Source organism: Physella acuta, unplaced genomic scaffold (genome assembly GCF_028476545.2).
Source record: "Physella acuta isolate Inbredline_101_S28 unplaced genomic scaffold, ASM2847654v3 ptg000464l, whole genome shotgun sequence".
Taxonomy (NCBI): Eukaryota; Metazoa; Mollusca; class Gastropoda; family Physidae; genus Physella; species Physella acuta.
The window spans coordinates 445,794-460,000 of record NW_026731983.1 but is presented as its reverse complement, the minus strand read 5'-3'; the positions used below and the strand labels follow the sequence as shown (position 1 = coordinate 460,000).

General features: G+C 34.6%; 2 protein-coding genes across 2 annotated transcripts in view; both read left to right on the top strand.

Annotated features, from left to right (window-relative positions):
• The window catches only part of LOC131943638 (uncharacterized), a 123,562-nt gene that overhangs the window by 70,870 nt on the left and 38,485 nt on the right, over positions 1-14,207 (top strand). The window lies entirely within an intron of this gene.
• Positions 3,149-4,295, top strand: LOC131943675 (golgin subfamily A member 6-like protein 7). The gene has a single exon (XM_059303889.1). The coding sequence runs from the start codon at positions 3,149-3,151 to the stop codon at positions 4,235-4,237; it is 1,089 nt and encodes a 362-aa protein (XP_059159872.1). The 3' UTR covers positions 4,238-4,295.

Genomic DNA, 14,207 nt, shown 5'->3' with positions numbered 1-14,207 from the left:
GTTTTCATCGATGTTGATTTTACTTAAATTAATGCTATATTAGTGAATTTGAACGCATTTTCATTTTCCATTGCAACAATCTTTTTTCCCATGGAACGTAATTTTTTGAAAGAAGCAAATAGTATATTTCAAATAACTAAAATGTATAAATAATGACTAATAATTAAGTTTTAAAGTAATTTTTTTATATCCTAATGTTTTCTTTATTTACATTTGTGTTGTTATAGTTATATATAAATAAAAAAATAAATAAATTATTTAATTAAAAAAAAAATATATATATATATATATATATATATATATATATATATATATATATATATAATATATATATATATATATATATATATATATATATATATATATATAATGCCCCTTCTTCCACATACATATAAGGCGGCAAGACAATAACTAGCAGGCCATATACTGTAAGGCACGAAGATAACCTAAGGGTGAGTCTGTATAAGAGCTCGTATGATAGGATTTAGTTTGCTGTTTTGTAGAATAGCTTGTAAAGTGATATACTTACACTACATTTAAGTATGGTACGGGTGGCTCAAATATTATTTTACAGGATTTTTAGGAAATCTAGTAACTCAATTTGGAACTCTTTTTAACTCTACGATTTTGTAACTTTCCAAATACATTAGTTTCCGATGACACTGAAATAATTTCACATGTTGAGTCTACTACACATTTGATTAGTCATTTATAATCATATATAATTAATGATCCTTAAATTAGATAAAAGTGTACATTGAAAGATTATAAAGTATCAATTGTTTGACGACGGAGAACTGTTTCGTTTTTTGCTTGAGAGGCACCCACGTAAGAATGTAAGAATGTGTAGATAACTGTCATTTAGAGATCGCAAGTTACTGATCGTGTTTTTTAAAACCATTATCTCCGGAGATAAAGATTTTGCAGGAGTGAAAACATTGTGCTATTCCTATTTGCTAAAATATAGTAAATAAAACGTTCCCATTTTTATCCTGAACCTAAGTATAGCTATAATATAGTAAATAAAACGTTTCCAATATTACCCTGAACTTTAGTATAGCTATAATATAGTAAAAAAAAACGTTATTAAAATGTATTACCCTGAACTTTAAACGACGATCATTTCTTCCCAACCGCTTAAAGCATAAGTTCCCCACAAGCTAATGTTTCCTCCATCAGTACTTCGCACTGCCTTTTTTAGTTTAGTGGTGGACCTTGGTTAGTAGACGACCTACTGGGTGGACCTTGGTCAGTAGACGACCTACTGGGTGGACCTTGGTCAGTAGAGGACCTACTGGGTGGACCTTGGTCAGTAGAGGACCTACTGGGTGGACCTTGGTCAGTAGACGACCTACTGGGTGGACCTTGGTCAGTAGACGACCTACTGGGTGGACCTTGGTAAGTAGACGACCTACTGGGTGGACCTTGGTCAGTAGAGGACCTACTGGGTGGACCTTGGTCAGTAGACGACCTACTGGGTGGACCTTGGTCAGTAGACGACCTACTGGGTGGACCTTGGTCAGTAGACGACCTACTGGGTGGACCTTGGTCAGTAGACGACCTACTGCCTCGACCCCGCTATCCGAGCATGTGGTTTTCGTTCTACAGTTAGACCATGCTGTTCTACAGCTAGACCATGCTGTTCTCCAGAAACAGCCGATGTTGGATTAGAATTTAATAACGTAGAATTTTAATAACATAAAATTTTAATAACGTTAGATTTTAATACCGTTGGATTTTTAATAACGTTAGATTTTAATAACGTTAGATTTTAATAACGTTAGATTTTAATAACGTTAGATTTTAATAACGTTAGATTTTAATAACCATAGATTTTAATAACGTTAGATTTTAATAGCGTTAGATTTTAATAACTTTAGATTTTAATAACGTTAGATTTTAATAACGTTAGATTTTAATAACTTTAGATTTTAATAACGTTAGATTTTAAAAACGTTAGATTTTAATAGCGTTAGATTTTAATAACTTTAGATTTTAATAACGTTAGATTTTAATAACTTTAGATTTTAATAACGTTAGATTTTAAAAGCGTTAAATTTTAATAACATTAGATTTTAATTACGATGGATTTTAACAACGTTGAGACGTTCAGTACTTTCAGCATTAATTTCTTTGCATATTGAAATAAATTGTTTATTAATAATTAATTTCAAACTACACACTTTATAGAGTAGACAGTCTGTAAGATGTAATCGAGGGTAAGAGATATAGAGGAAGGGGAGGGGGGGGGGCGGCTGATCTTTATGTTAATATATTAACAATTTCTGCAACTAGACTACTACAAATGTGGACTGAATTGGCTTATTTTGGTGTGTTCAATAACTTTACTCAAGTCTATGGTTATACAAACCATATTTGAGGAGAATTTAAAAAAACATAACTGATTCGTCTATCATCAAGGTCTACCGTTAATACTAAATTATTTCCTTGTTATTTTTGCCTAGCGTCAAAATTAAAATTGATGCTTGTTATCTAATCACCACCTACCCACCCTCGTCTTGTCAACTACTTTATTCTGCCCATACACACACCACACATATTCTATATCAACAAACATATTCAAGTCGATACACTCTAACCCATTTCTTCCGTAATTATTATGAAGCCCTTACAGCAATTAAGTCATTAATCGACTCTTTAGTGGGAAGTGACACTGTGTATACTTTGTTGTGTAACATGTTATTATACCAAATGTGTATGCAACATGAACTTCTTTTTTTTTCCAAGTGTATACCACCTAGGATTGATCTGCTACTGATTGGAAAAACCGGAAACGGCGAAAGTGCGACTGGAAACACAATAGTAAGAGAATGGACGTTCGAAAGCGGGTCAACTACGTCTTCGTTAACCAAACAATTCTACAGCGAGACTACAGAACACAACGATCGTCCGTTAAAAGTCGTGGACGGTCTGACAGTTTGTGACACCAGGCTGGACAGAGAACAGTCAGTTGAGCAGTTGACTGAGGCCGCTAAGTTGGCTCTGGCAGCCAATCCTGAAGGCTATCACGCTTTTCTTCTGGTCCTCAAATATGGGAACAGATTCACTCGTGAAGAAAAGGACGCAGTTGATGCCTTAAAAAAACGTCCTTGGAGAAAATTTCCTACGCAATTACGGTATTTTAATTATGACATGCGGGGATATTTTCAAGGAAGAACAGCGTGGAACCATTGACAAGAGAACGACCTTCCCCCAATGGTGCGAAAAACAAGACGGCGCTTTTAAAGAGTTGCTAGAAGAATGTGACAATAGGCTCATCTTATTCGACAACAGCACTCAGGTCGAACAGGTTATAGCGGAACAAATCGACGCATTAATAAATAAAGTCGATGAGTTGCTAAGCGATCGCCGCTATACCAACAAGAGCTTTGAAAGAGTTCAGAAAACTAAAAACAACATCATCCCAAACCCGATCCAAAATATGTTCCAAGATGAGGTAGAAACTAGACCAGAAGTCGAGCTGACACAAGTCACAAACAGCCGTATTCAGAATGAAGACTTGGTTTCACGTGAAAATTGTATTTGTCAAAGTATGCCAGTCACGTATTCACCACTTGACTGCCCAGATTCTCCACCCAAATCGGCATTCGTGCTGAAAGATAAAAGTGAGGAAGACGAAAATCTGATTAAAGAACTCGAACTTATTAAGAAAAAACAACAAGAAATCGAAGAGAATTTCCAGAAAAAGTTTGAAGAAATGGAGCAGAGAATGCGAGACAAAGATGGCGATTATCGAGAGACAGCAGAGGTATTGGAACAGGAGACAGTAGACTTAGTCACACTTGACAAGATGTGGAGTCAAACTAATACTGTCCAGGTCTTACCGGCCAAGCAGGTAGAATTTTCTGGTACTCTTCAAGACCTGACTCAAAACTTGGAATCTCTACAAAAACAGGTTTCTGATGAAAACGCTATCTCTCGCAGATGTATTGAAGAAATACAACAAAGTCGACAACAGGAAGAAGAAATGAAACAGGTCTTCGATAATGAGCTGAAAATTCAAAGGGAGGATTATGAAAATCAAATTGACGACTCAACAGGCGATGAGCAGCAAAGGAGGGAAATAGAACGCAATGATCAGAAGAGATTTGAAGATCTGGTGCAAGAGTGGCGAGACTCGGAGCGCAGACGTCAAACGATTCCCAGAGTAATGGACTCGGCAGGACAAGCACAGCAAGGAGGGGAAACGTTTGACCTCAAAAATAATCTTTCTTAAAGCCTGAAACAGGTACAGGAAGGACTGAAGCAGGTGGAGAATGCACAGATAAACTTAAGTCAGCAACTGTCTTAAGTTCAGGTGACTTAGTCAGCGAATGTCTTAAGTTCAGTTGACTTAAGTCAGCGATTGTCTTAAGTTCAGGTGAGAACTCCAGTGTGTGCCACTTATGAGCTTTGTAACGCATGTGTTGTTAAGGCGGCGGAGTTATTTTTCTCATGTTATAATTAAAATAGTTGCCTGTTTGCAAAAAACAAATTAACTTATTTTACTTTCTTAAATATTGTAAAGAAAATGTTTATTTTCCTAATTCACCATTTTAAAAAAATCAGTTCCGTTCAGAGTTTTTCTGTAGGGGGGGGGGGTATTAAGTCGAACACATAGACCTACTATATGGGCTTTTGCAAGTACATCAAATATATAGTACTAAAATATGTGTGGGTGATGACATCAATATAGTCCTAGGTAAAACCTTATTAATTTACCTTAGTAAATTCCAACGAAGCTAGTAATGTGCGATGGTTGTAACCAGTGGCGTAGGAAGGGGGGGGGGGGGGGGTTAGGGGGCGGGGTCATATCCCCCATAGACCCCTCGGTATATATATAAAAAGTTTGAGGGGGGGTGCAAATCGATAGTTTGAGGGGGGGGGGGTGCAAATCGAAAGTTTGAGGGGGGGGGGGGTGCAAATCGAAAGTTTGAGGGGGGGGGGGGTGCAAATCGAAAGTTTGAGGGGGGGTGCAAATCGAAAGTTTGAGGGGTGGGGTTCAAATCGAAAGTTTGAGGGGGGGTGCAAATCGAAAGTTTGAGGGGGGTGGGGGTGTGCAAATCGAAAGTTTGAGGGGGGTGCAAATCGAAAGTTTGAGGGGGGGGGGGTGCAAATCGAAAGTTTGTCCCCGGGTAAAAATTGGAACCCCCCCCCCCCCTTGAGACGATCCTGGCTACGCCACTGGTTGTAACCAGTCAAAAGTATCCTGGAATCAACTTTAAACCACCCTGTTCGAGACAACACTGAGTAAATACGAGCAGAGGCCATGTTCCAAAAATAATAGAGAAGTTTCCATTTAAGAAATTGTCTACTGTTGTGTTGATTTTGTGGTTTAATATGGTTGTTTTGTATTGTTTTAATATAAGGCTGTATAGTAAGTTTTCTTTATTTTTCAATATAGTTGAAATAAATGGCTAATAGACCTTTTCAGACTTATTACTGTCCATACAAGACGACAACGATTGTTGGGAGGTCGAACTTTTGAACACTTTATGCAGTAATTCAACCAATATTAGATCGCCCATAAATGACGTCGCTTATCCAGGGTTATGACAGCGTGCACTATTACAGAACAAATATAATGATGAACATATTGTTTTAGATAGAAATTGTGATTTGTGGTGGGAAGAGGTTGAGTACAACTCAGCGATGTGATTTTTGAGAAGTCAAGTTTTTTCGTGTGTTGAAAAATAGGGATTGTTGTGACACGCTGCAAAAGAATGACGTCATTCATTTGTAATACATTTAGGCCTAACTAAAGGCTAAATGGTTGGCTTTTAGTATCAAAACATCCTTAATTATTTGAATACTACAGTTTTCTGTAACCGCTTCGTTTGCTTTCAGCTTTCATTCGTTTTTTTACTTTCTCGTATATACGAAGTATAGAGAAAGTCTTGTAATCGTGCAAAAAAAAAAAAATCGAGATTTTTACACATCTAATCTCGACGTTTTACACCTCACTGATACGGAAAAACATATTTTTGCAATCTTGTCCGTATGTTTGTGTGTCTGTCTGTCTCTGTCTATCTGTCTGTCTGTGTGTCCGTAAACACGATAACTTGAGTACCGTTACAGCTAGGTTGATGAAATTTCATATATAAGTATTTTATCAAAATAGTAGATCCTTATTAACTTTTGAGCGATTTCCAATAACCGGAAGTGGTACTTTTTCTACTTTGAATTTTTCAAAAGTCTATAACTTGAGTACTATTTCAGATAGATAAAAAAAATTTAAATGTAAGTAAAACATCTAATTCTCTAGCTTCTGTCAAATTTTGAAAATTTTTCGTTGACCAGAAGTACTAATTTAAGCTATTCCCGATTTCTCAATAAACCGCATGAGAATTTATAAAGTACTAATAATATTGCGCACTATTATGCACTTTTGTATTTGGTGTTCACTTGGTGTGCAATTCTTTTGTCTACGAGATTTTGTTCTATTTTAAAAACTTTAAGTAATTAAAATCGATTAAAAATCATGTCTATAGCCCGAGTTCCCATCCCCTGTTATTTTATATAAGAATATTCGGATTTTTTATATAGCTCTGTGGTCGATTTCCACCCCCTCTTCCCCACCTTTAATCATTACAAATATACTCATATTTAAAGCCATATTCATTAATTCTCTCTCGCCCACATTACTAGTTTTGATCGAATTTACGACTAAGGTTTACCTAGTCCTACCATCTTGGTGTTGTGAGTACATAGACCACATAAACTGTTAGTACTCAAGTAAATATACGTTAGTAAATGTAAAGTTGTAGATAAAGTTTTAACTATTCGCAAAATAAATTGTTAAATTAATTACACGATCATAATCAATGTTTATTTCAAGGAGAGAAAAAAATCGCAATAAGTCGTAACGATGGTAACGGTCGAATTTTGCCGGAGAAAGTGTAACGTTTTAAAATTGCATGCAGGTGTATAGCAAAGTATCCATCGTGCATATGTTGGTAAAATTGTCCACTCTTTGACGTACAATTACAGATAAAACGTTTGAATGGATTTTCTATTGGTATTTGATTGTTGAAGCATTTACCCCCCCCCCCCCCCCAGTGTTCAAAACTGTTCAGAAAATTAATGCAACATAAACTCTACTCACATGTGTAATTAATATTTATTGTTTGACAACAAAACCAAAGACGAGTTGCAAATAATTGAACAAATCGACCAGTTGATTGAAATAGTCGATGTGTTGGTGTTTCGTGATCGACGATATACAGAAGCAAATTATAAGAATGTCCAGAAAACTAAAGACCGCATCACCGAAGCTGGACAACCTCGAATAACCGTCAAGACCGTGCAACCAGCGATCCCAAATGTTCATCCAAGACAAGACACACCAAACTCTGTTGATACAGTAGACGTAATCCTACGCAACAGGATGCTGAGTCTAACTACATCCGTGCATGACACACTGGAAAAACAGGAAGAATTTTCAGGGACTATTATTAGAAAAATGGTATCTTCACAATTAAAGATTTCCGATGCAAGATCTGAAATAAGGAAACAAATGCGACAACGGGAAGCAGAAAGGAGACTGATTATGTCTGAATTACAATTGGACAAGCCTACAGAAACATGAAAACCGGTGTGAAAGACGAGACTTAGAAAGTTATAAAAAAAGAGGAAAGTGGATCAAAATTGCTGCTGAAGAGCATGCTGCAGTTACGGGAATCTATGATGCGTTTGTCTTATATGTAAATATTTAGATATCATTGATTTTCTAGAGTTCAGACATGTGACTTAATGGTATATTCTTTCATGGCGTTTTAAGTCGTTACTCCAATTACATATCAGAGTGGGTGTGTTTAATGTGATATTTTACAAATGAGATTACTTCTTGGCACATTCTAATGCAACATTAAATCTTAAGCATTTTTTTATCGTAGTGATATCGTTAGTTCGTTACCCTAATGCATTATCATATTAGTTTTGTTGAGTTTATTAAGTAAAATCTTAAACCGTGCAAAATGTTGGCGTTCTATTCTTTAATCGCAATTTGTTATGACTGTCTACCTATCACCTTTCAATGAAAAGATATGTTACATTAAATTAAGTTATTATTATGATATTTAAATTAAACATTGCAAAACCAACAATATTTATCATCTTATGTTCTTAAAATATTAATTAACCTAAGAGTTTTCTTTTATACCATCATTACATTTAATAACAATTCAAAATATAATGTCGGCAATTTACATTTGTAAGCACGTTTTACTGATTCTCTTGCTCATAACAACTCCGAGAGCATGGGAAACCTAACTACTCACGATCAAACCTGACTAGTTGATACACAACACCAAATCGAACCTGACTAGTTGATACACAACACAAGTTCAAACCTGACTAGTTGATACACAACACAAGATCAAACCTGACAAGTTAATACACAACACAAGATCAAACCTGACTAGTTGATAAACAACACAAGATAAAACAATGACACATTGCTGGTGAGTTTTTTAATGATTTGCTATTTTTATATGTATCACATTTTACACCAACATCATGGATTCTCCAATGCGAGCTCAAAGCCGGACCAAACTAGAATAGCCTACACGTTTATGGTTAAGGTTGCACACCATGTTTAGGGTTAAGAATGCACACTATATTTATGGTTAAGAATGCACAAAATATTTATGGTTAAGATTACACACCGTGTTTATAGCTAAGATTGCACACCATGATTTTAAAAGGGAGCACTAGTTCTGATTTGCGCGGTACGCGGAAATGAACGACTGTATTTCCATCATCTTGTCCACGAACAACATTTAAAGTGATATTAATGAGAACATCCATTTCAAAAATTCGATCGGCCAGAGGTTTACATGGTAATAAAATACATATGTTAACTTTACAAACGATGTTTGGTAATCTCACGATATAGCGTCGGAAATTATCTGGTAATGTTTGTTGAGTTTTGGGAACATACGTTACTGTAAACAATAGTTTATTTGACCGTTGAAATAAAAATAAAGTCAAGTGCATTGAATTAATGTTTTAGCTTAATTTAATGTTTAATTGACAGAAAATTATCAACAATTAGTAAATCTAAATATAATTAATAAAGTCGAGTGTAGTAATTAATGTTTTTTATTATTAAAGAAACAAAAAAAGCTTGCGACAAGTCTCCTAATTTAGTAAAACAAGACGATTAGATTTACTAAAGTCAATGTTGAGTTGCAGCAATAATTAGCACATACACTTAAAATAATTAGAAATACAAGATAATTAGCAAAACAGTATTTAAAATGCAATTAAAATCAATCTATGCGCATTTTAAAACATAATGTATTATAAATTATGTTTTACAGTATTTTCGGTGGTTTCCGGAACTGCTAGGCAGACTACGCCATGGTTTTACTGTTTTTTTTACTGCTGTACATTTCCGGAATAATAACCGACGCTCTATCGTGACTTTACCCAATATTTAACATGAACAGATTTCTTATAGTTCATGCACCATGTAATTCAGACTTCTTCCAAACGTCCAAAAATATTGAGTCATACTGTCCATCTAATCACTAATGGACGAGAGCGAGAAGGTATTCGAGAAGCCCATTAATAAATTTAAAAATTGTGCAAGGCGTAGTTAATGTGGTGATAAAATCCTGTCAGTCTGTTTTTTTTTGGACTTTACTGAAGATTGGATGTATTTGATGTTTTTAATATTTTTGGTAATAAATAAAAAATAAAAAACCAAAAATTATTTGGTTTTCACGTGTAATGGCGACATAAACAACGGAATCCTGCTATATGATAGGCTGCCATAAAATTTATTGTAAACAGTATAAGCGAAAACAAAGGAAAACTATGTCATGGGGTCTAAATTTGCATTGTTTATTTTTAAACTATTTCTGCAAAGTTTTGTAAACAAATAGTTATCGATCACGGAGACATATTTGTCTTACGAAAGTGAAAATAAATAAAACTCAACAAATTATTTTCAAGTTCTCTGGAGTTGCAACTTTTATAGCATTGATTCTAAAAATTTAAAATTTCTGAATTAATATTAGGCTTAAGTTTTTATTTTTACGGTCGCTTTGTTTACTAAATCTAAAAAAAAGCACGTTTTTAATCCTTGTCAACAACATGATGGGAGGAGTCAACTCGCTCGCGCCCGTTGAACGGGTTTTAAACCATAGAAAACAACCGCAGTTATTCATTTAAACTCAGAGCCAGTGGATGAGCTAAGCTCAGAACGGTGGATGTGCTAAGACAGCACAGTTTACCGAGCTTTTACATTTAACATTTTCCTAAATTGTGTAGGCACGTGCCTACTATTCTACCATGCGCGCGTGTGTGTGTGTGGGGGGGGGGGGGGTATTCAACTCTTTTAATGATGATCTATCTGTTTAAAGAGATGACAGGCTGAAAAGGGGGGGGGGGTATGGGGCTAGAAAAACTTATTTTATCACTTTTATAAATATCTTGCTTATTTTCAAAGAATTGTGTATACTAGTATGCGGTGGGTTGAAAGGACATAATTTTAAACTGTTAAAGCTCTCTTACTTTGCAACATGTATAGACAGATACGATGATTTGGTGAGGAGATTTTGATCATAATGGGAAGAACCCTTTAGCTATGTTAATGAAGAGGAATGTGAATATATTGCTTTGAGCAGGTAACGTATTAAGTTTTGATTCTCACTAAAGTTCTTCTTTTCTCTATTTGTACTTAGAATAACGCCTGCAAACAGTGATCCTCTCATATGGATATAGTAATTCAGTACATGAAATCAACTAGAGCACTTTGCTAGAGTGCAAGAAGGACATAGAGTACCACTTGCCTGTTACAGTAGACCAATCCAGATACAACAAGACGTTACCAAGTGAGCGGTAGTGCACCCTAAGGAGTCGGGATAATCTCGTTTTAGTCGTAATCTTGCACAGCATTGCAAGTAAATTTGCTCTCCCAAATCTGGTGGTACAGGTGGAGTAGAGTTCACCTATTTATGTGACTTAGGCATAAATAGGGTCAGATACCCATCAGAACTGGTTTATTGCAGCGACATCATGAGTTCTTGAGATCTAATGCTGAAGATATTAAATGACCGTATTGTTATCAGTGTTTCTTGCAGACGTTTTTCTCCGGGGGGTGGGGGAATTTTCTCATGGGCGGACAACATTTTACGGGCGCACTGGTAAAAGTTTTTGTTTTCTATAAAGATTCCATTTCGTTCAATGGAGAGCGGTAGACTTTCTTCGAAGAGATGCCTGAAAGAAACTCTGATTGTTATATCTATGGTTGTGTTTGTCTGACAATTAAAGCGTGTAATTTCGCCAATGTAAAAAGTTGCCTAAAACTTTCCCCATTTAGAAACTACTGACGACAGCAATGCGAAGCACAAATTACAAATAGTTTATTCTTAGGTGTGCGAAATATTTAAAGTAATACATTAAATCTACTTAATTTTTTTAAACAGATATATCCTGTTGTGTTGACGAGAAGCTAAAAAGGGTTCTTCAAAAATGGTACCAGGTAGCCTATAGTTTAATTTCTACAAATAGATTTTGAAAATTAAATTATAATGTTTATAATGTACTTGCTTAATCCTCGTCACTCCCTGTGGAGTAAAGGGCAGCAACAAATCTTCGCCATTCCACTTTAATTCATGCCAGGTCTTGCCAGTAGCCTGCACTTCTTCCATCTCTCTCCTCCATGCTCCCACTTTATTATTTAACTGCTTCGAATCAAAGTGACCACATCAGGCTCCTAAGCGTTAGTGATCATCCGTATATGTTTCCAACTTGTGTTTTAAAAGATGTTAGTGCTGTGATTACCATAGTGTTACTTTAAGGATACATGCTTAACCCACACCAGTGGTTCCCATACAGAGCAGTATCGCTACCAGAGAATGGGAATGCTAGGGTTGGTGTTTTGGTTAATAGAAAAATGTATGACAGTTCAGAAACGTTTGCTCTAAGAACAGCATCAACGACAACAGATTGTCGACTGCGGAAGAGAACCTTAGGCCGCTAAATCATGAATACTTTCTGTGAATGCGAATCGCCGCCTTTTTATATAAAACTATAAAAATTAACAGCTTAGTGGGCAAGAGGAAAAGAGTAGGCGATGAATATATATATATATATATATATATATATATATATATATATATATATATATATATATATATATATATATATATATATATATATATATATATATATATATATATATATATATATATATATATATATATATATATATATATATATATATATATATATATATATATACATATATATATATTCAAATATGTATGTAAGTAAAATTACTACTTCAATTTAACGGAAATTATTCCAAATTTGACAGAAGGCAGAGAATTTGATCTTTTATTTACATGTGAAATTTCATTTAACTATCTGAAATAGTACTCAAGTTATAGGCTTTTTGAAACATTGACAGTAGAAAAAGTTTCACTTCCGTTTATCGGAAATCGCTCAAAAATTGATACGTATCGACGATTTTGAAATAATACTTACATATTAAATGTTATCAACTTAGCTTTAACGGTACTCAAGTTATAGTGTTAACAGACACACACAGACACATAATCAGATAAACACACACACATACACAAACACACAGACATACGTACAAGATTGCAAAACTATGCTTTTCCCACTCAGGGATGTGTAAAACATCGAGATTTGCAAAAATCTCTAATTATTTTTTTGCACGATTACAAGACTCTCTTTATACTTCGTATATAGATCTACGAGAATGTAAAAATCAAGCATTTTTTCCGCTTCAGTTATTAATGAACTGTAATTTTTAACTCCCAATAGTAAAAGAGAAATCTTGTTTTATTAAATAAAAGTAAATAAGTAATAAAAGTAATAAGTAAAATAAACCGAGAGTGATCTCCCCTAAACTTTCTCGAATATTCTAATACATCACAATTGGGATCGCAATTCGGAATATAGACATGATTTTTGTTTACTTAAACTTTTAAAAATAGAGAAAAATCTAGTAGAAAACAGAATTATTAGTACTTAATAAATTTACATGCGTTTTTTGAGAAATCGGAAAAAGCGTAAATTAGTACTTCCGTTCAACAGAAATTATTCAAAACTTGACAGAAAGTAGAGAATTAGATTTTCTACTTACAAGTAAAATTTCATTTATCTATCTGAAATAGTACTCAAGTTATAGGCTTTTGAAAAATTCAAAGTAGAAAAAGTACCACTTCCGTTTATCGGAAATCGCTCAAAAGTTGATCAGGATCTACGATTTTGATAAAACACTTACATATGAAATTTCATCAATCTAGCTGTAACGTTACTTAAAATATTGTGTTTACACACACACAGACAGACACACAGACATACGGACAAGATTGCAAAATTATGTTTTTCCGTATCAGTGAGGTGTAAAACGTCGAGATTTGTAAAAATCTCGATTTTTTTTTTTTTTTTGCACAATTACAAGACTTTCTCTATACTTCGTATATACTAGAAAGTAAAAAAGCTTACGTAGTTTCTGTCTATTGAATGGTTTTTTAAATGGATTTAGAAGGTTTAGTAAAAATGTTATGAAATATTACACGATCTTGCGTAATTCGAGTTTTACACATGCAGTGTTTCTTTCAGACTTTTTTCTCTGGGAGGGAAGGGGGAGGGGGCACTTGATATTATCGAGGGGGAGGGGGGCGGGTGGCGGACTAAATTTTCCGGGGTGGCGAACACTTGTAAAAGTATATATTTTCTATATAAATTTCATTTCAGGCGGACATCCATATTGCAACAGACCACCTTGCATGAATGGTGTTGGGCGTTCGTATGGATGCATGTTTAATGGATGCATTCCAGGTAATATATCGGGCAATCTGCTGAGTTTTGAGAATTATAATAGGCCTAAAATTTCTCCAATATTCTTACATAAAACAACATGAGATGGAAACACGGGATACAGACATGATTGTTCATCCATTTTAATACTTTATTTTTTAAAATTAGAATAAAATCTCTAGAAAAAAGAATTGCACACCAAGTGAACGCCAAATAAAATGTGCATAATATTGCAGAATTATTATTAGTAGGCTTACTTTATAAATTCACAAGCGTTTTTGTGAAAACGGAAATAGCAGCAAAAGTTACTACTTCCGTTCAACGGAAATTATTCCAAATTTAACAGAAGGCAGAGAATTTCAACTTTTACTTACATGTGAAATTTCATTTATCTATCTGAA

Coding starts and splice junctions, on each gene's coding strand:
- LOC131943675 (XM_059303889.1), top strand. CDS start 3,149: ATGACATGCGGGGATATTTTCAAGGAAGAACAGCGTGGAACCATTGAC.